At 44.9% G+C, this 23,133-nt stretch overlaps 1 protein-coding gene across 1 annotated transcript in view; it reads left to right on the top strand.

Annotated features, from left to right (window-relative positions):
- gbe1a (glucan (1,4-alpha-), branching enzyme 1a) overlaps positions 1 to 23,133 on the top strand; it is a 251,284-nt gene that overhangs the window by 191,350 nt on the left and 36,801 nt on the right. The window contains exons 12-13 of the mRNA XM_056285228.1: positions 8,629 to 8,813; positions 18,228 to 18,358. Of these exons, the coding sequence (XP_056141203.1) occupies positions 8,629 to 8,813; positions 18,228 to 18,358 (316 nt within the window). The remainder of the gene's footprint in view (positions 1 to 8,628; positions 8,814 to 18,227; positions 18,359 to 23,133) is intronic.

Below are 23,133 nucleotides of genomic sequence, written 5' to 3'. Positions count from 1 at the left end.
ACAGAGCATACCAGTATATGTACAATGTACAGTACAGTATATAAATTGATTGATTTATGGATTGTAAGGACCTGTATTAAAGGAATGCCAAAAGGAATGCGAAGCAGTGCGGTGGCCTCTCACTTCCTGGTGTAGTGATCGCCACAGGTAGATGTGCACAGCTAGATGTGCAGAGGACAGACTGGATTATTGCAGTATAGAACTGAATCCGCAGTTCCTGAGGCAGGTTGAACTTCTTGAGCAGCGGAGAGAGTACATCTTCTACTGGGCCTTTTTAATGATTGTGTCTAGGTTGGATGCCCACCTTAGGTTCTGGGAGATTGCGGAATCCAGAAATCTGTAGGTTTTCACCACAGACACCGTGCTGTTGAATGTGGGGGGGGGGTGTTGGGGGGGCTCCTCCTGAAGTCTACTGTCATCTCCACAGTTTTGAGTGTGTTCAGCTCCAGGTTGTTCTAGCCGCAAGAGAGGGCCAGCTGGTGAACCTCCCGTCTATATGCAGAATCGTCACTATCCCGGATAAGGCCAATGATGGTTGTGTCATCCACAAACTTCAGGAGTTTAACAGACAGGTCACCTGAAGTGCAGTCATTTGTGTAGCGGGGGAAGAGTAGAGGGGAGTGCACTCATCCCTGAGGGGTGCCAGTATTGATTGTCCGGGTGGTGGATATGATTTTCCCCAACCTCACCAGCTGCCTCCTGTTTGTCAGGAAGTTTTTAATCAACTGGCAGATGGGGGCTGGTACGATGAGCCAGGTGAGTTTGGAATGGAGGCTATCTGGGATGATGGTGTTGAACGCTGAGCTGAAGTCCACAAACAGGACCCTTGCATATGTCCCTGGGGAGTCCAGGTGTTGGAAGATGTAGTGCAATCCCATGTTGACTGCATCCTCCACTGACCTGGAGCTGTGACTGACTGAGCTGTGTGTGCACTTCAGTGGAATATGGTGATAATGGGCCAGGATGCCAATAGTATGAATGACCCCCCCCCCACCACCACCACCACCACCACACAAAATCAACAAAATTTCATGCAAGCCTACACATCATGACAGCACACACACAGCCAAGCAACCATTAGCGATGGACACTTAAGAACCATGGACAGTGAACAGTGATCATTTGGGAACCCACCACAACAAACAAGCAATATTGTTAATAAATAATAAAATTAGATTTCCACACCAGGCTATTAAATATATATGCTACGGTAAATGTGCATAATGACCATTAAATTGGTAAATTTACAGATTGCCCGGTAATTGAGCATAATGACTGTTTTTCCAGTACCCCTTAACATTTACAAAACAGTGGCTAGAATAACACCAGTTTTCACATTAACCTTAGAATTTAAATAACGTACCCTTTGTGTAGGTCTTTCTTTGCTGTTTAACTCCAATTTTTCATTAAAAGTTAATCTTGAAAACAGCACGGATAGTAAGTTTGCAACGATGTCCTCCTTATTAGCCACTCGCAGCTTCTATCATGACCAAAAGGCTAGCCGACTGGCTAGTTTATCTGCGTTTGTTTTTTTTTCTCACTAGCTTGTGATTCCCGTCCACACACAGCAGGCAGAACTTGTCAAAAAAAGTTAGCAAGAACAAAGCCCACCCATTTAGAGAGAAGATATAATTGGTCAATTTTACTGTCATTTGAAATTACTCTCTCATTGAATTACTATTGCTCGTACCTCTGAAAATGTATAGCTGGACCACCAATCACAGAGCTGAAAGCATAGCATTTTCTTCCCAGCAGCTGCAGAGGCAGCAACATTCTGATAGGGAAACAAAGGAGCTTCTTTCATTTAACCCTTCACATTCCCACTCAAACTGGATAGGTAGGTTTGAAAGGTTTTATTTCCTCAGAAACATTTGTTAGGATGTTGATATCAAATTATGAATTGATAAAATAGAATTAGAACTGATTAATTTTTAAATATTATTTTTCAGAATACCTTGGGCCCTCCCTGTGGGCCTAGAGGGTTCCCCTCTGATATTTATACCGATCAGCCAAAACGTTAAAACTACTGACAAGTAAGTGAATAACATTATCTCAATACAATGGCACCTGCCAAGTGATGGGATATATTAGGCAGTAGAAAAAATGGGCAAGTGTAAGGATCTGAGGGACTTGGACAAGGTTCAAATTGTGATGGGTAGATGACTGGGTCAGAGTATCTCCAAAACAGCAGGTCTTGTGGGGTGTTCCCAGTATGCTGTAGTTAGTACCTACCAAAAGTGGTCCAAAGAAGGACAACCGGTGAGCCAGCGACAGGGTCATGGGCACCCAAGGCTCATTGATGTACGTGGGGAGCGAAGGCTAGCCCATCTGGTCCAATCCCACAGAAGAGCTATCTCATCTCATCTCATCAACAGCTGCTTCTCCATGGTCAGGTCGCAGTGGCAGCAAGCTAAGTAGGGCACTCCAGACGTCTCTCTCCCCAGCAACACCCTCCAGCTCCTCCTGGGGGATCCCACGGTGTTCCCAGGCCAGATTGGACATGTAGTTCCTCCGGCGAGCTCTGGGTCTACCCCGGGGTCTCCTCCCAATTGGACATGCCCAGAAAACCTCCAAAGGAAGGCGCCCAGGAGGCATCCTAATCAGATCATCCTAAAGAAGAGCTACTGTAGCTCAAATTGCTGAAAAAGTTAATGCTGGCTATGATAGACTGGTGTCAGAACACACAGTGCATCACAGCTTGCCATGTATGAAGCTGAGTAGCCGCAGACTGATCAAAGTGCCCATGATGACCCCTGTCCACCTCCGAAAACGCCTACAAGGAGCATCAGAACTGGACCATGGACCAATAGAAGAAGGTGGCCTGGTCTGAGGAATCACATTTTCTTTTACATCATGTGGATGGCCGGATGCGTGTGCATTGTTTACCTGGGGAATAGATGGTACCAGGATGCACTATGGGAAGAAGGCAAGCCGGCAGAAGCAGTTTGATGCTCTGGGCAATGTTCTGCTGCGAAATGTTTGGTCCTGGCATTCATGGGGATGTTACTTTGACACGTACCCTCTTCCTCAAGATCGTTGCAGTCCAATTACACCCCTTTGTGGCAATGGTATTCCATGATGGCAGTGGCCTCTTTTAGCAGGACAATGTGCCCCGCCACACTGCAAAAATTGTTCAGGAGTGGTTTGAGGAACATGTCATCGAGTTCAAGGTGTTGCCTTGGCCTCCAATATCCCCAGATCTCAATCTGATCGAGCATCTGCAGGATGTGTACGAAAAACAAGTGCGATCCACGGAGGCCCCACCTCGCACTTAACAGGACTTAAAGGATCTGCTGCTAACATCTTGGTGCCAGATACCACAGGACACCTTCAGAGGTCTTGTGGTGTCCATGCCTCGACAGGTCAGAGCTGTTTTTGGCGGCATGAGTGGGACCTACACAATATTCACAATATTAGGCAGGTGGTTTTAATGTTTTGGCTGATCGGTGTATGTGTAGGTATGTATGAAGGTGAACTTTCAAGTTAGGTTTATTTGTATTTTGATGGTTGGAAGTGAAATTGTACTTTAATGTATGTACATGCTATCTGTCTGTGTCGTCATGGGACTGTGGCTTTAGCAGTGTATGGGAAGGCCTCTTTAGCTAAATCGATAGACAGTGTTGGGCAAGCTTCTTGGAATGGGTAGTGAGCTAATCGAGTCAAGTGAAGTCAATTTTATTTGTATAGCTCAATATCACAAATTACAAATTTGCCTCAAGGGGCTTTACAGCAACTCAACATCCTGTCCTTAGACCCTCGCATCGGATAAGGAACTCCCTAAAAATAAAAAACTTTAAGAGGGAGGAAAAACAGGACAAAACATCAGGGAGAGCGACAGAGGAGGGATCTGTCTCCCAAGACTGACAACGTGCAATGGATGTTGTGTGTACACAATTTACACAATACAACACTGGAAGAGGATAACACAATTATAATGGAATCTACCAGTTACTCTACATTAAATAAAGCTTCACTATACTGAAGCAACCCCCCCCACACAGAGAGAAATGTAGCAAGCTAAGCTGCAGCAGCATTCCAGCAGAATATGAAATATGAAGGATGTCAGGTAAGTTTCAAGGGGAGGAACGAGATTGTATTTTTTTTCTTCTTCTTGGAGTTCAACTGATGTAGAAATACAAATGCAGACACACGATGAGTGCACATAATACACTAAGCAGACGCGAGTTTTTGGTTGTGGGCGGTCACGGTTAGCATGCAGAGCTGTTAGCGGGTTAATGGAGCTGTTTGTTGATGCTTTTTTAGTCTTGTAGTTGTCTGCTCTCTCTACCTCCCTCCCTCCCTCCCTCCCTCGCACGCACGCACACACACACACGCACACATATACACACACACACACACACACACACACACACACACAGAGCTGCACATGGATCCCAGGAGACCAATTTGCTCCTGGAGCTGGCTAACTGCAGGTGGTAAAGGCCATGGGGCATTTACCCATATTTACCCATTTACCAATGTAATGAGGCTTACTACTATTCATGGGTCTCTCACTCCTCCTTCATAGAGGAAAAAAATACACAAGTGTCCCCTCCATCATCTACCACACAGATAAAGAAACTTTTTTTTGTCAACTGACTCAACTTTGGCTGAAATATTTACTACCCAGCACCAAATAGTGCTGGGTTTCACTGCAACTTTTATACGTCTTCGGTCACGAACATAAAAAAAAGCCTGCCGTGACACACGACCGCTACCCGCCATCCTATAATTAAGCTGTAATGTTACTAAAATCTCAAAATGCTTTCTTCATTTTTGTCTCGGAATATGTTAAATTCCCTGTTCTGAGACAAGGGCATGTCAGGATTATTAAAATACCATCCATCCATTATCTGAACTGCTTATCCTGCTCTCAGGGTTGAACAGATGCTGGAGCCTATCCCAGCAGTCATTGGGCGCCAGGCAGGGAGACACCCTGGACAGGCCACCAGTCCATCCTAACACGCACACACACACACATTCATACCTAGGGACAATTCAGTACGGCCGATTCACCTGACCTGCATGTCTTTGGAATGTGGGAGGAAACCGGAGCCCCCGGAGGAAACCCACACAGACACAGGGAGAACATTCAAACTCCACACAAAGGACGACCCGGGACAATCCCCAAGGTTGGACTACCCTGGGGCTCGAACCCAGGACCTTCTTGTGGGAGGCGACTGCGCTAACCACTGCGCCACCGTGCCGCATCATCTATCATCCATCTGGAAATCTTTTTTTTTTTTTGTTAATTTGTTTTTAGGATGCGCACATTGGTGCAATTAGAGTGGGGTTTTGGTGTTAACAGTTAAAGCTCTACAGACTGCCTGCAATCGTCCCAACTATGCAGAAATGGAGCCTGGATGGGCAACCAGTTACTATAATGGAGCATTAACATAATGGATGTCTTGGTCTGGGCACGCCATTATGGACAAAGAAACAGCCAAAGAAAGAAAAGATGAAATTCTGACTGCCGGAACAGTTTCAATTCTTCAAGCAGCTGCTGGACAGATAAAACTGAGAACGTGTGTAGAGGGAGAAGATTCATGGACAAGAGCTTTGAAAGATGGCAGGTGAGATTAACCCTGCAAGGAGGCTTTGAAGTGCTGCCATCACGGCGAAAGCCCAGCAAGCTCAAAAGCCAAAAGAACCACGTTGTCTGTATTCAGAACAGGAACGCCGAAAGACAAATAAGTTGTATTGCCACTAGTGGGGAGAAATCCATGTAATAGACTAACTTTATTCATTAAGCAGAATGATAAGCACAGTGGCGGCACGGTGGCGCAGTGGTTAGCGTGGTAGCCTCACAGCAAGAAGTTCCTGGGTTCGAGCCCCAGGGTAGTCCAACCTTGGGGGTTGTCCCAGGTCGTCCTCTGTGTGAAGTTTGCATGTTCTCCCCGTGTCTATGTGGGTTTCCTCCGGGTGCTCCGGTTTCCTCCCACAGTCCAAAGACATGTAGGTCAGCTGAATCGGCCGTACTAAATTGTCCCTAGGTATGAGTGTGTGTGTGTGTGGCAGCCTGTCCATGAGTTTTTTCCCCCCCTGGATTTGCAGAGCAGTACTAAATATACAGACTTTCATATTTGATTGGCATCCGTGGCACATCCTGTGTGCTACAGACGGCGCTTGTCTCAAGTAATTTTACTTGCCGCTGTATTTCTTTCATGGTGTATGCTGGCATTAAAAAGTCAGCCAGTAACTTGCAGGTCCACCAGCATCGGCACCGGTCCGACACCCGGCCTGGTACTATGGAACAAGAGTCAGCCAGATCAAAAAAAGTAGGGTGCCATTGTTTTATCAGTTTACACTGATTATAAGAGTTTTGTGGTCAGAGCCTCTGTAGAAACACAAAGGCAGGGCGTCCTGGTAGCATAGCCAGGTATCTGCTGCTAATGTCTTGGTGCCAAATACCACAGGCCGCCTTCAGAGGTCTTGTGGAGTCCATGCCTTGATGGGTCAGAGCTGTTTTGGCAGCACGAGTGGGACCTACACAATATTAAGCGGGTGGTGTTAATGTTTTGTCTGATCGGTGTATCCTCACTAACCCTATAAATGCTCCACAAATATATTTTTTTGTCTCATCTCCCATGTATGTGAATGGTGGGATGTGAGTCTCGCCTTTGTGCATGTATAGTCTGTCCTCTTGCGAGGTCTACCTGGTGATGGTGGTCATGTGGCTCAGATCCTAGGCTTTTCTGGTGGCATCTGGATGCCGCTTGGTATTCTCCTCATCATATTTTTCATATATCTTATAATTCCATTATAATTCTCTATCCTCTTTCAATGTTGTATTCTGTAAAGAATTTTAGAAAGAAGAAGAAGAAAGCCACTTTATTTCTTCATTGTACGGTTACAGCAAAATTTGTTCTCTGCATTTATTTAACCCATCCTATTGTACAGGAGCAGTAATTTTTTTTAATTTTTATTCTGTACACACAACATCCATTTCACGTTGTCGGTCTTTGGAGAGAGATCCCTCCTCTGTTGCTCTCCCTGAGGTTTCTTCCTATTTTTTCCCCTGTTAAAGGGTTTTTTAAGGAGTTATTCCTTATCCGATGCAAGTGTCTAAGGACAGAAGACATATTGCTGTAAAGCCCACTGAGGCAAATTTGTGATATTGGGCTATACAAATAAAATTGACTTGTCTTGACCGTTTTAACTCCCCTTATTTCCCCAGAAACAGCATGATGGGATGTTGCATCAGATCCTCTGTATTTGTAATCGACAATCCACTCACCTCCTCGCCTCCCTCTTGACACGGTTGGTGGTGAAATTTAAGCAGTATAAATTTCTCTCAGCAAAGTAAAGTTCAAGTTGGAGCTTTGGAGCTTAGGTCCTCCCTTTCTGACTTCAATTCTGGAGAGAGGTTAATTTTTTATTTTGCTTTGTCACTTTAACTTTTATTTAAACAAGAATTTCCAGCGGAACAAATTTCTAAGTTTTGAATCTGTATGAATATTATTGGCGAGGAATTAGTGACACCAACAGGACAACGGCGTTCATTGCCAAATGGGAGACACCACCAAAGGCGGTTGAGAATGGCAGAGCTAACATCTTATGGGACTTCGAGTTCCAGACTGACAAGCAGGTGCCGGCTAACCAACCAGACATTGTGGTGGTCAACAAGGAACAGAAGACAGCAGTAGTGATCGATGTAGTAATCCCAATCAACGACAACATCAGAAAGAAAGAGCATGAGAAGCTAGAGACATACCAAGGGCTGAGGGAAAAAACTAGATCGGATGTGGAAGGTGACATCCAGAGTAGTCCCAGTGGTAATAGCAGCACTAGCGGCTGTGACCCCCAAACTGGGAGAGTGGCTCCAGCAGATTCCAGGAACAACATCTGAGGTCTCTCTCCAGATGAGTGTGGTTCTAGGAACAGCTAAGATACTGCAGAGAACCCTCAAACTCCTAGGCCTCTGGTAGAGGACCTGAGCTTGAGGAAGACACACACCACCCAAAAAGATGAATCCCTCATTTTCCTGGGGGAAACTGGGGGGCATCCGGGTAGTGTAGCAGTCTATTCCATTGCCTACCGACACAGGGATTCTGGTTTGAATCCCTGTGTTACCTCCGGCTTGGTCAGGTGTCCCTGCAGATGCAGTTGGTGGCCGTGTCTGCGGGTGGGAAGCCGGATGTGGGTATGTGTCCTGGTCGCTGCACTAGTGCCTCCTCTGGTCAGTCGGGGCATCTGTTTGGGGGGGGGGGGAACTGTGATCTTCCCACACGCTACATCCCCCTGGCGAAACTCCTCCCTGTCAGGTGAAACTCCTCCCTGTCAGGTGAAACTCCTCACTGTCAGGTGAAAAGAAGCGGCTGGCGACTCCACATGTATCGGAGGAGGCATGTGGTCTGCAATCCTCCTCGGATCGGCAGAGGGGGTGGAGCAGTGACCGGAAGGCTTGGAAGAGTGATCCGGTAATTGGCTGGATACAACTGGGGAGAAAAGGGGGGGGGGGGGGGGGACGAACAAACTGAATAATGTAAGAAAAATTAGATGCAACGTGTTTGTAAGTGTACTCGTCTACATCTCTTACACAAGTAATTGTCGACAAATATAGTAGCTCATGTTCTTCTGTACGATGGAAACTGATGATGCATTGCATTGCTCTTTGTTTCCTCTTAGGTAATGAATTTGGTCACCCTGAGTGGCTGGACTTCCCTCGCAAAGGCAACAATGAGAGCTACAGGTATGCCAGACGACAGTATGATCTAGTGGACATGGAAAACCTCAGATACAAACAGCTCTACAATTTTGATCGGGACATGAATTGCACTGAGGACAAATATGGCTGGCTCTCATCGAAGATGGTAAGCTCAGCACCCATTCAACAATGTGTGTGTGTGTGTGTGTGTGTGTGTGTGTGTGTGTGTGTGTGTGTAGATATGTCACTAACAGTGCAGTGACATCTTTTTTGCGTCTTCTTGAGGTGACTTGTATCTAAATCACTGCACTTAGTGTCACTTTCGGAGCCATTAAAAAGCAAGCAGTGATTCTGGTTATAAAGCTGCTTTGAAAAGGAGTAGTCTTGATTTGACACCATTATCTGAGATATGCTAACAAGGTCCCTGTATATTACACTTCCCTGTATATTACACTCAAGGTGTCACTCTGTGTCTGATATGTAGCTAACAGGCTCAATATGATTTGAGAATGTGAACAGTGAGACCTTGACCATGAATGCAGACCAATATTATTATTATTGCCCTTATTTAAACTTGAAAAATCATTGAGGGCTGGCCCTCATTTGCAGTGATGTCGAGTAACAGCTTAAAATTAATTAGAAAGATACAAATTAATAAAAGATACAAATGAAAAGAAAACAATCAACTAAAATAAAGATTCTAGATACAAGATATGAAAAACAAATCAATTAAAACAGGTACAAACAGAAGCAAGATGGTTTGTAATCAAAGATTTAAATTGAAGAAAGCTGCTTTATTTTGTCATTGTATTCTTACAACGAATTGTATTCTTCTAGTGAATTTGCTGTCTGCATTTAACCCATCCTATTGTATGGGAGCAGTGGGCAGCTGCAGCGCCCAGGGACCAACTCCAGTTCTTCTTCCATTGCCTTGCTCAGGGGCACAGGCAGGAATATTAACCCTAACATGCATGTCATAGATTTAAATTGACCAATGGTTGCCAAAGTATTAATTTTTAGGGTGCATTGTAAAGAGTTCCAGGTGGTCGGAGTGTATAAACCAAAAGCAGATCTTCCAAGCTCAGTACAAACTCAAGGGACTTGCAGTGAAAGTCAGTCATTAGACTGAGTTTGATGTGGTCCAGAGGACCAAACTACCGTAGAGATAAGATGGCACCTTCCAAATAAGGGCCTTGTAGATAAAAAAAATACATATATCTATCATGCATCACAGACAGAGAAGACCACCCAACTTTTTCATACAGGATGTAATGATGAGTGCTATAAACATCACCAGTAATAAACCTAAGGGCAGAATGATAAACAGCATTCAAGGGCTTAAAAGTAGAGGCAGAGGCATGCCTATAAATCACATCACCATAATCCATAACAGAGAGAAAAAACGGCTTCAACAATCCTTTTCCTACAAAGCATGGAAAAGTTAGTTCTATTTCTATATAGCAAACCAATTATTTGTCATAATTTGTTGACAAGGTTGTCTATATGAAATTTGAATGTGATTTTGTCATCGATCAAAATACCAAGGTATTTATATTCTGTAACTCTCAGTAAAGGATAATTGTACAATGGAGATATGAATGTTTTTGCTACCGTTACCTCTAGCTCTAGAGAATTACATAAACCTAGTTTTATGTTCATTCAATACAAATGTAAGGTCATTAAGTGCAGCTTGAAGAACTTGGAGAATCAGGTGACAGGCATGGGCACAAGTCTATGAATACTTGGATGGCATCCATCGCTTTACCTGTGCCCCCATCCATAGGGTTAGTGGTTGTGCCAGGAAGGGCATCTGACATAAAATTTTGCCAAATCAGTATGCGGATTAACAAGACCATACCAGATCGCTCAAGGCCCGGGTTAACAATGGCCGCCATTGGTGCTGTGCCCTCACAGGGTACTGATGGAAACTGTAAAATCCGCTGTGGTGACCCCTGAGAAACAGGAAATAAGCTGAAAGAAGAAGTGCAGCTTGGAGAACATCAAAGGAATGTTGCAGGTTCTCCAAAGCTAGCTGAGCAGAGTCGTCAATACAATATTGCAACATTACATTACATTACAGTCATTTAGCCGATGCTTTTATCCAAAGCGACTTACAATAAGTGCATTTAATGTAGGAAATCAGGAGAACTACTAGTCATAAGTGCATCTTCTTTCTAAACAAGTATCTAAGAGCAAAACCAGTGCTAAAGTAAAAGCACAGGAAAGAGTTTTTTTTTAAATGAGTGAATACAATAAGTGCTAAGAGCAAGTAACAGGGTAGCAGTTCTTGAAGAGGTGAGTTTTCAACCTGCGCCGGAAGATGGGCAGCGACTCCGCTGTCCTGACATCAGTGGGGAGTTCATTCCACCACTGTGGGGCCAGGACAGAAAAGAGCCGTGACTGGGTCGATCAGCAGTAGAGGCCTCTGAGCAACGGGGCAACCAGGCGTCCCGAGGCAGCAGAGCGAAGTGGTCGGGCAAACATTCGCATGTACATGTACATGGCAGTTAGTTAAAGATGAAAAAAATATTATTTATATAAATTGTAAAAAGAACTGAACCTAGAATTGATCCTTGTGGAGCACCCTTACCCTGTGCTCACACCGGCAGTGACTTTATCGCTGTATGTTGCCAAGTCGCTGTGTCGCTGTCACTTGCAGCTAGCTTGTGGGCATTGCTAACATAGTTTTGAGGAAGTGGGCTACAAATGAATTGATGGGTGATGCATCAATTTTCTAAAAAAATGTCCATACTGATAAATGTTATAAATATATATTACTCACCGCAACACTCACCAGTGCAGCAAAGGTACCGAAGGCATTCACTGTCGTGTTCAGACATGTTGTGTTGTGGGCTGCCTGGTTTGTGTTTTTGCCTTATCAGGCCCAAATGAACGTCAGTGCCGACTGGAGTAAGGGACAAATAGAGTGAGAAATAGACACACACACACTTATTAGGGCCATATGTCACGCCATCTCAACAACATATGCTTTTCTGTGGAAATCCATTATTTGGTGATAAGTCTGACCAATCTGACAAGTTTTACCTCCCCGCAGAAACTATCTAACTTAAAAAAAAAAAACAACCACATGATTATGCATGTTCGTGCAATGTTGATTGGTATCCTATTCTCAGCAACTTCCGAATATATCTTTCATCTTACATTTTTGAATCAAGAATCAAGTCACACCCTGGTGCATTTCAAATTAAAAACATTTCAAACGGTCCAACTTACAGTTGTAAAGGTTCACGTTCAACATATCGTGACAGGGAAGCCAGCAACAGCTGCAATCAGTTTGTCCTGCGTGTCGACAATGGGAACTAAAAGGCTAATATAGGAGCTAAATTTTAAGAAAACGTTTCACAGCAGAAGAATACGTATAAGAGGGACACATCTGCCCTCTGACTGTCCGGTCACTTGACTCTGTTGCTGCTCATTTGCATAAAGTTGAATATTGCTCAGCCTTTTTTTGGGGGGGGGGGTCAAGTTGAAATTGCACGCCATGTCGCTCAGTGTAGCCCAAAGACCATTGGAAATGAATTACTTCCGGTCGCTTTGTCGCTTGTTTTTGCTGCCGGTTAGTTATCAGTAAAAACTCTGAACGAATCGTGCCCAAGTTCACTGACTGCTGCAGATCCGATAGGTAATTCAGGAACCATGCATATGAACTTGAACTAAAACAAACATTACTTAAAATATGGAAAAGGATATGGGGCCTCCGGGTAGCGTAGCAGTCTGTTCCGTTGCCTACCAACACGGGGATCCCAGTTTGAATCCCTGTGTTACCTCCGGCTTGGTCAGGCGTCCCTACAGACACAATTGGCCGTGTCTGCGGGAAGCTGGATGTGGGTATATGTCCTGGTCGCTGCACTAGCGCCTCCTCTGGTTGGTCGGGCGCCTATTTGGGGGGGGGGGGGATAACATGATCCCCCCACGCACTGCATCCCCCTGGCGAAACTCCTTACTGTCAGGTGAAAAGAAGCAGCTGGCGACTCTACATGTATGGGAGGAGGCATGTGGTAGTCTGCAGCCCTCCCTGGATCGGCAGAGGGGGTGGAGCAGCGACCGGGACGGCTCAGAAACGTGGGGTAATTGACCAAGTACAATTTGGGTGAAAAAGGGGAAAAAATAATTTTAAAAATATATGTAAAAGCAAGGAATGTTTGACATTGTCAATTGCCTTGGAGAGGTCCACAAAGATGGCAGCACAATGTTCTTTCTCATCCAAGGCATTGACAGTGATATTCACAACCAGTGATGGCAGAAATAGTGCTGTGCAAAGGCCTGAACCCAGATTGATGCGGGCTCAGAACAGAGTTTGTGGTGAGAAATTCCTTAAGTTGACAATTTACATGTGACTCTAGCACTGTAGCTAAACATGACAATTTGGATATTGGTCTACAGTTATTTGGATTATTCCTTTCTCCACCCTTATGCAGGGGGGTGACATGAGCAGTTTTCTAGACTCTGCGAACTACACCAGAAGAAATAAAAAGGTTGAAAATATGAGTTATGAGTGTCTGGGTGGCATAGCGGTCTATTCTGTTGTCTACCAACATGAGGATTGCCGGTTCGAATCCCCGTGTTGCCCCCGGCTTGGTCGGGCGTCCCTACAGACACAATTGGCCGTGTCTGCGGCTGAGAAGCGAGATGGGGGTATGTGTCCTTGTCACTGCACTAGCGCCTCCTCTGGCCAGTCGGGGTGCCTGTTCAGGGGGGAGGAGGAACTGGGGGGGGGGGATAGCGTGATCCTCCCATGCGCTACGTCCCCCTGGCAAAACTCCTCACTGTCAGGTGAAAAGAAAGAACTGGCGACTCCACATGTATCTGAGGAGACATGGTAGTCTGCAGCCCTCCCCGGATCGGCAGAGGAGGTGAAGCAGCAACTGGGACGGCTTGGAAGACTGGGGTAATTGGCCGAGTAAAATTGGGGAGAAAACGGGGGGGGGGTTATTTGTTCAGCAATGAGTAGTGCAGAAAAATTAAGAAGAAAAGGACCCAAATTGTCTTCACGAGTCGATTTCTTGGGATGTGAATCGCTGTGAACAAATCTAAAATAAAATATATTTTTTCAAGTTTATAAGACTTTTATTTAGTGACGACATTTAGAGAGTCAACGACGCATGACACTCAGGAAATGTTACCGTTCAAATCTGGCTGTTGTAAACCCTGTTTGTTTTTTTAAGATTATATTTTGGCATTTCTGCTTCGTTTGACAGTGACAGTTTAAATAGACGGGGCGACATGCATCAAAGATTGCCGGCTGGATTCGAACCGGAGACATGGTGACCATGTGGTATTGCGCTGTAACCATTTGACTACGGAGGCGCCCTGCAAATCCTGTTTGTTGATGCAATCGTTGAAGCTTACCCACACACACAGTTTCCCCTGAATGCATCACTGTCAGAGGAATTTAGTTCAATTTTAAATGCAAAGAGTCAAGAGCTGCAAGCTGCACCCACATCGGAAGAAAACTGTGCAAGGAAACATTCACTTCCATGGAAATTTACATAACCCCTTTCTTTCTGTTGAAGGCTAAGCTGACGGATGAGGTTACACCATCCGTTTTGATTGAGACGCTTATGGAGTTGCTTTGAGAAAAAGTAAGCATCCTATCTTCAAATTATATGAAAGCTATCTAGCGTCACATAGCTTCGGTCAACAACAGAAGCCTGTGATTAAGTTATATGCGGGGCAAAAGTTCTCCGAGAATTCAACATGAAGATCTTACAGGCAGAGTCGGCGTTGCAACAAATCTAATCGGGGCGCCTTAGAGAAGCACGGGCGGTCACAAACTGCTGTTCAAGAACTCAATCTACGATGTAAATGCTTGATAACACTGGTCTACAAAAATATAGTTTTTTTTTTCTTGCATGGACTTTGGAAACTGTTTTTGGCTAATTTTTGGGCTGCTGAATCCAAATCTGAGCTCAGATTTGCTCCATCACATCAAGTTTTTGTGCTATCTGTATGCTCCTTATTCAGGATTTTACAAAAGTTGACCATCTAGTCTGGCAGTCTTGGTGGGGATAAAAATGACCCTTATTCATTTCCTAAGTAATTTCATGCTAGGCTGAGTGTTTATTTATTCATTGTAATCATTTTTGCATCTATCGATCTTCTAATGCAACAGTGTTTTTTTTAACTTCGAGTGAAAAATTGCTGTTTTCTCAAAAATAATGATTTTTCATAGTTCAAAAACCTGATGTGATAGGCAAAAACTAATGCCAGATTTGGATTCAGCACCCAGAAGTTAGCTAGAATCCGTTGAAAAACCCCATGCAAGAAAAATTGTGTTGACCAGTGTAATATGAGTTTGATGTCAACAACCAACACACTAACCCAGTTCCGATTTCAAAACGTGCTGCAAAGCCTCTCTTTCACGCACACACATACACACACACACACTGTGCTCGTCATTAGAGCATCATTGAAATAGACTACATACTCCACTCTCACCAAATAAATTCAGACAGACCCAAAAATCCTTCAACACTTTGCGTAATAATCATGAAAGTCGAGGCTGGCATCATACGGCATACCTTTAGAGGAGTTGCAGTTGGCGAGTGTTGGTGCTGCTGAACCTCCTAAGGCCTCATTTATGCTCAGCGTTAATTACGTATACGGAAACGGACGGAGCCTTCTGCCCGTGCGCTGCGTTCATTTCTTCCGTATTTGTGCATGTTTTCTGAAAGCTTACAGATACGGACGAAACGGAGCGATGCCACCGGAAATCGTGGGGGCAGTGTAGCTAATAGTACCAGCGAGACACGACAAAGACGTTTCAAATGTGGCGGAACTCTTTGAGGAGAGGTTGTGCGAGTTGGTAAGACATTTTAAACATACTGTTGCGTCCACCGCTATTAAGCAACACACACTTCGAAACGTAACAACTGAGCGTCGCTTTTATTCACGGCTGTTGTTGGCCATAGCCACGCCGTACAGACCGCCATTAAACCCAACTCACAGGTCATCTCTCTCTCCAAAGGAGTTGAATCAAGTGCGACTGGACTTGGTATATATCCGTGAAGACATTTCGCCTCTCATCCAAGAGGCTTCCTCAGTTCGTGCCTTTCTGACTAGACCAGCTTGGTCTAGCTTGGTCTAGTCATGGATGGACCCGAGACCCCCAGCCTGCTGAACATTCCCTCAACCAGGACATTAACGATGGTCTCGGCCCCCTGGTCCAGCAGTGCAGAGGCCTCCGGCCATTTAGTGAAGTAGTCGACAGCAGTGAGTATGAAGCGGTTCCCCGTGCTGTGCATAGGAATGGCCCCACAATGTCAACATCCTCCGATGCATGAGCTCCCCCACTGGAAACTGCTGTAGCTCAGCCCTTGACTGGCCCTGTGGCCCTTTACGAGCCGTGCAGAGGTCGCAGCGCCTGCAAAAGTCCTCAGCATCCCTCCTCAGACGTCCCCAGTAGAACGCTTGACGCAGCCGGCGGAGCGTCTTCATCACCCCAAAGTGACCCGAGCCTACAGAACCATGCATGGCTTTGAAAACTGCCTCCTGCATTGCTCTGGGCACCACCACTTGCCACCTCTTCTGCTTAGCTGCTGGTTCCACTCAGGCTCATTGGAGGACCCCATCTAGCAGCCTCAGAGTGTTTAACTTGGCCCACAGCCCTTTTGTCCACAGAGAGAGAGCTGCCACCTTTTCCCATGGCGGTCGCTGCTGCACATCCACACACAGCATCACAGACTTTCCCTTTCCCCCCACTGGCAGATAATATTGCTTGTTTCAAGAGATTGCCCTTGTTTCATGACAATAGAACTTGTTTTCAGGCATTTACTCTACAAAATAAGGATTATCTCAAATCAAGTCTCTTGTTTTATGATTTCCTTCCCAGTTTAGTTAAAATTCCCAATCAAAAGTGTAATAATCATGAAACAAGAATATTTTGTTGAAATAAGCAGTATTATCTGCCACTGGCAGGTAGGAATTCTTTTTAATTTTTTAATTTTTTTTTTTACTAAGAATGTCATTAAATGGGCATAATAACACTTAAAACAAGATAACATACCTAGATAAGCTTGTCTTTTTCACTGTGTGATGTAGTACACATATGATTAGACAGTAGTTTTCTGATGGTTGATAATCATCGTCAGTAGCGACTTCTCAACCCAGTTTCCACAGGAATCAGCCGAGTAATATCAAAGATTTCCTGCGTGACGATAAAATGGGGAGGGAATGGTCAGTAGAGGGTTCTTAAAAAGTTGGACTGAAATTGAAACGCTAATATCTTCTATCATCACTGATGATTATAATTGTCTTGCATTGTATACCGTTTCTTTCTGCTGAAAAAAAAAATATAAGGATGAAATGCAGAATTCAGTATTTGTATTTTTCTCTTTAAAAGAGCCCTTTGCAATTCAGCTTCTCTTGGCTGGTAATTTTTTTCTGATACTGATGATGTCATCACACACGCTCATTTACATCCAGCCAATCAGATCAAATCATCAAATATGAAATCCCGCCCACCTTTACCACCGACCCTTGCTTGTACTTGTCACTCAAAGGCCAGCTCTTGAATATCAATGATGACCAGACCACGCCCCCACAGTTCTTGAGAACAGTTGTGGATTAAGGTATTTAAAAAAAACACAATTTTAGTCATTTACAAATTTAAAAAAAATGTTTCTGAGTATTTTATGATGTTTATGTTCGAAGTTTTTAGTCCTGAAAAGTTAAAACTGATAACTGATTTTGGTCCGACTCTAATAACACTTAGGAATACAGCAACCTTAAGTATTATTATGTCGGAGCAAAAAACAGATGAGACTTAACGAGATTACCAATCAAACCCCTGGTAGGAGTCACGGAGGAGACCAAACATCCTACAGGCTCACAGCTTGTCATTCCAAAACAGCATTCCCTCCGTTAATCTGGAATGAAATTATCTCCCAGTTCTCATAAAGATATTTTATATGGCAAAGAATTATCCACGGTCCGAGCCTCAGGCTTCATCGGCTGATGCGAAGAAAGGTGTTTATAGTGGCTCCCTTTTTTACTTCAGATGTTTCATAAAAGGTCTGCAAGTGTCATCCTCACTAAATACATACAGTAGATTTATTATTTCGTATTTACGGCATCAGTAAATGATAAAAGAATTATTCTAGCCCGCTGTCCATTCCATACAGCTGCAGTATATTGATTTTTGTTCAACTGCAGTAGCCTCGTCTTTGTACATACAACTTGTTTTTAAAGCAGATCATCATGGTCACGAGAGATTTGCCGTCAGGGCGAAATTGAATGTGAGTGTTCTCCATCGTGATCTGATGCACTGTGTGTGTCTGTGGGGGGGGGGGGGGGAGCTGTGAGTCATAAAAAGACTCTGCTCCCGACGACCTTCATCTCTTTCCCTCTTCTCCCTCTCTTCATTAGCTCATCTCACACCAGTGATTTTTAGTCTGGCAAGTGGTAACGAAGGGAGGGACAGAGAGAGACAGAAAAAGAGGGATAATGAAGCAAGCTGGAAATAGAAACAGTAAAGTGAATATTTGAGGCAAAACGGGGGGCTGAACTGGTGACTAAATACTTGTTAAACCTTCACAATTCTGCTCCTTCTTCCTCCCAGGCCGTGGTGACAGACGCTAACGAGGAGGACAAAGTGATAGTGTTCAGCCGGGCCGGCCTGGTGTTTGTCTTCAACTTCCACCCGAATAACAGCTACACAAACTACTGTGTGGCAGCCCCCGCACCCGGGAAGTATCCTTTGTCTTAAACCCCAAACTGCCTCTTCTGTCTCTCTCTCTCTCTCTCTCTCTCCAGTCTCATCATAACATTACTACGATAGCATCAAAACAGACAGACAAAAAGTGTGACGTGGTGACTTTAAGCAGTGGTGCAACCTGACAGGATCCCTCCATTTTTTTTTCACAACCTGCGTCTTATTTTCGTAGTTTTGACGTTGCGTATATTCAGGAATCAGAAACAACTTATTGTCATTTCTTACATGTACTTGTGTACGCAAAGACACGAAATTTCGTTTCTCCCAGCCCACAGCAGAGCAACACAAAAGACAAAAACACATCCAAAATTTCCTGAAAATGACATCACCAAAAACACGCAAAAACAGATGGAACAAAGCAACAAAAAAACAAACGGTTAACAACACAGTCCACTCAGTGCAACACAGGCCAAAAAAGTCCTCTGTCCAGAGAACGAGCTCCAGCCAGGATGACTGTCGGACCTGCCTGTCTGCATGGGCTAGCAGTTAGCTTAGCCTGTACTGCTTCTGCGTCCTGTCAGACCGCCCTCGGTGTTTCCTCTTCGGGTGCAGCTCCAAGCAGGGCCGTGGTCCCTGTGCCCACCGGACGCAGCAGACCAAGCTCCCTCAGCCGATCCAACGCCAGCTCTCCCGGCCAGACACCTTCAACACACCTCCCCCGCACAATGACACAAACGCAGACAAAAACACACACACAGTCGACGCTAGGCGAGGCTGCCGCCAGACCGCCTCGGTGTTTCCTCTAGGGCACCGGGCAAGGCCGTGGTCCCTGGGCCCACATGGCGCGGCAGACCAAAATCTCTCGGCCGATCCAATGCCAGCTCTCCTAGCCATTCATCGGGGAAAAAAAATCGACAATCAAAATAAAAACTTCGCACGGTGACACAAACTTAGACGTAGACGTGGACAAAGACACTGCATAGTCAGTACAGGGTGAGGCCGCCACAAACGTGAGTTCCTGCCGCCATCTTCCCACACCTCCTTACATCGCAATAGTCATTGGTTATAATATGATTTTACTCACTGGCTTCATTTTGGAGATTTTGGAAGCAGGGCCGCCGCTGGACTCGGCTCTACAACGGCATCGGGCAACTGAACACAAGGCCTTAAGCCTGTCCTTTAACCAGCAACAACAAACCCCCCCTAGGTATCTCAGTCAGACTGTCCATGACTGTCCATTGTCTAGGACTTCTCTATTGTGCTGGCCGGCTAGTTTATGGATGGTTCCTACGACCTACGGTAAGTATTGGCCGCTCATTCCTGCAGGTTGAACCAGGAAGTAGATCAGCAATTTCATCCACCATTGATAATGTTTGACATTTTAGGTAACAACTTTTAATTTGCAATTTAGTTTTCACTTCCAATTATCTAGTTTAGATAATTTGTTTAAATTAGACTTGTTGCAACATTTCTGACGGTGGTGCTCAGTTGCCCCATAAGACGCCATTGTAGAGCTGAGTCCAGTGGCAGTCCCGTGATCAGAATCCCTACAGTGAAGCTGGTGATTAAGAGGATATCATTAGCAATATGCAGGATGCAAAAACTGCAAAAATAAGACTGGAATTATCGTTTAAGCGGCTGTGCATCCTCGCACAGGATGTCTCTTCCTGCTTCTAAGTGTCATAAGCAAGGAAACTTCTCTCTCCCTCTCTCCTTCCTCCTCATCATCCTCCTCTGCTGTGCTTCCTCTTCCCCCCCACCCCCCGTACACACGTGTGCACACACACACACACACACACACACATTCTGACACTCGGTACTGCCTGTGGCCCAGAACAAGCGGCAGTCTGCGGTGCCACAAACAGGGAGCAGGCAGGAGAAACCCACCATGACAGCCAGAAAACAATGCTGTTCCACCACACTAATTGGCCTAGGGCTTACAGGCAGAGTACACTGTTCAGCAGCCTAGTATTTTGGGATGTGAGAGGATAAGGTAGGAAGGTAGAATAGGGGGATAGTATGGAGGAGGGAGGGCGAGGCAAAATTTGTCAGTTTTGATTATGGATAAGTTGTGCAATGAGTTGGGCAAGGACATGTTATTGGGATGTGGAAAGAATTGTGTTTGTGTGTGTGTGCTTATCTGTGTGCATGTGCTTCTGCACATTCTGCTGCACAAAGCTCTAGTTTGAGGAGACTGATTATATTCTAGCATATATACACTACCGTTCAAAAGTTTGGGATCACCCAAACAATTTTGTGTTTTCCATGAAAAGTCACACTTATTCACCACCATATGTTGTGAAATGAATAGAAAATAGAGTCAAGACATTGACAAGGTTAGAAATAATGATTTGTATTTGAAATAAGATTTTTTTTACATCAAACTTTGCTTTCGTCAAAGAATCCTCCATTTGCAGCAATTACAGCATTGCAGACCTTTGGCATTCTAGCTGTTAATTTGTTGAGGTAATCTGGAGAAATTGCACCCCACGCTTCCAGAAGCAGCTCCCACAAGTTGGATTGGTTGGATGGGCACTTCTTTGAGCAGATTGAGTTTCTGGAGCATCACATTTGTGGGGTCAATTAAACGCTCAAAATGGCCAGAAAAAGAGAACTTTCATCTGAAACTCGACAGTCTATTCTTGTTCTTAGAAATGAAGGCTATTCCATGCGAGAAATTGCTAAGAAATTGAAGATTTCCTACACCGGTGTGTACTACTCCCTTCAGAGGACAGCACAAACAGGCTCTAACCAGAGTAGAAAAAGAAGTGGGAGGCCGCGTTGCACAACTGAGCAAGAAGATAAGTACATTAGAGTCTCTAGTTTGAGAAACAGACGCCTCACAGGTCCCCAACTGGCATCTTCATTAAATAGTACCTGTTAGAGCCTGTTTGTGCTGTCCTCTGAAGGGAGTAGTACACACCGGTGTAGGAAATCTTCAATTTCTTAGCAATTTCTCGCATGGAATAGCCTTCATTTCTAAGAACAAGAATAGACTGTCGAGTTTCAGATGAAAGTTCTCTTTTTCTGGCCATTTTGAGCGTTTAATTGACCCCACAAATGTGATGCTCCAGAAACTCAATCTGCTCAAAGAAGTGCCCATCCAACCAATCCAACTAGTGGGAGCTGCTTCTGGAAGCGTGGGGTGCAATTTCTCCAGATTGCCTCAACAAATTAACAGCTAGAATGCCAAAGGTCTGCAATGCTGTAATTGCTGCAAATGGAGGATTCTTTGACGAAAGCAAAGTTTGATGTAAAAAAAATCTTATTTCAAATACAAATCATTATTTCTAACCTTGTCAATGTCTTGACTCTATTTTCTATTCATTTCACAACATATGGTGGTGAATAAGTGTGACTTTTCATGGAAAACACAAAATTGTTTGGGTGATCCCAAACTTTTGAACGGTAGTGTATGTGGTCAAATGACTCACCTATACGGTACACCATGATCCATCCATTATTTATGTCTGCTTAATCCAATTTGGTGTCATGAGGGGTTGAATTCCATCCCAGCATGCACTGGTTGGACCCTGGACAGGTCATCAGTGCATCACAGGACACAGTCACACACACACACCACTCACACCTATGGAAAAATTACAGGCTCCAGTCCTCCTAACATGCATGTCTTTGGACTGTGGGCAGAAACCCATGCAAACATGGCGAGGACATGCAAACTACTCACAGATGAGCTGGAAAGGAACCCAGAATCTAAACCTAAGCTGTCTCATTCTGTACACTTTTTGCCGAAATATGATTTATTGCAAGCTACGGCGGCACGGTGGCACAGTGGTTAGCGCGGTCGTCTCACTGCAAGAAGGTCCTGGGTTCGAACCCCGGGTCAGTCCAACCTTGGGGGTCGTCCCGGGTCGTCCTTTGTGTGGAGTTTGCATGTTCTCCCAGTGTCTGTGTGGGTTTCCTCCGGGTGCTCCGGTTTCCTGCGGGAGGAATCGGCCGTACTAAATTATCCCTAGGTATGAATGTGGGGTGGGGGGGCCTGTCCAGGGTGTCTCACCACCTGCCGCCCAAGGACTGGCTCCAGCATCCCCTCAACCCTGAGAGCAGGTAAGTGGTTTGGATAATGGATGGCTGGATGGATGATTTACTAATGCAACCCCATCCACAGGTTAAGGTTCCCAATCGTTATTTTGCAGTCATGGAAAACACCTGGAAAATGACAAAACTGGAAAGAGCAAGACGGAATACCTATGCGTGAATGAGAGGGAGGACAGCAGAATGGTGAGGATGCAAGGAGTAGAGGTGACAAAGGCATATGAGTTTATGTACTTGGGGTCAACTGTACAAAGTAACGGGGAGTGCAGAAGAGAGGTGAAGAAGAGAGTGCAGGCAAGGGTGGAGTGGGTGGAGAAGAGTGTCAGGAGTGATTTGTGACAGAAGGGTACCAGCAAGAGTTAAAGGGAAGGTCTACCAAATGGTTGTGAGACCAGCTATGATATATGGTTTGGAGACGGTGGCAATGACGAAAAGACAGGAGGTGGAGCTGGAGGTGGCAGAGATGAAGATGCTAAGATTTTCACCGGGAGTGACGAAGAAGGACAGGATTAGGAAGGAGTATATTAGAGGGACCGCTCAGGTTGGACGGTTTGGAGACAAAGCAAGAGAGGCAAGATGGAGATGGTTTGGACATGTGTGGAGGAGAGATGCTGGGTATATTGGGAGAAGGATGCTGAACATGGAGCTGCCAGGGAAGAGGAGAAGAGGAAGGCCAAAGAGGAGGTTTATGGATGTGGTGAGGGAGGACATGCAGGTGGCTGGTGTGACAGAGGAAGATGCAGAGGACAGGAAGAGA

This window comes from Lampris incognitus, chromosome 8, assembly GCF_029633865.1.
Source record: "Lampris incognitus isolate fLamInc1 chromosome 8, fLamInc1.hap2, whole genome shotgun sequence".
In the NCBI taxonomy this organism is placed as follows: domain Eukaryota; kingdom Metazoa; phylum Chordata; class Actinopteri; order Lampriformes; family Lampridae; genus Lampris; species Lampris incognitus.
This window is presented reverse-complemented; position numbering and strand designations above follow the sequence as displayed.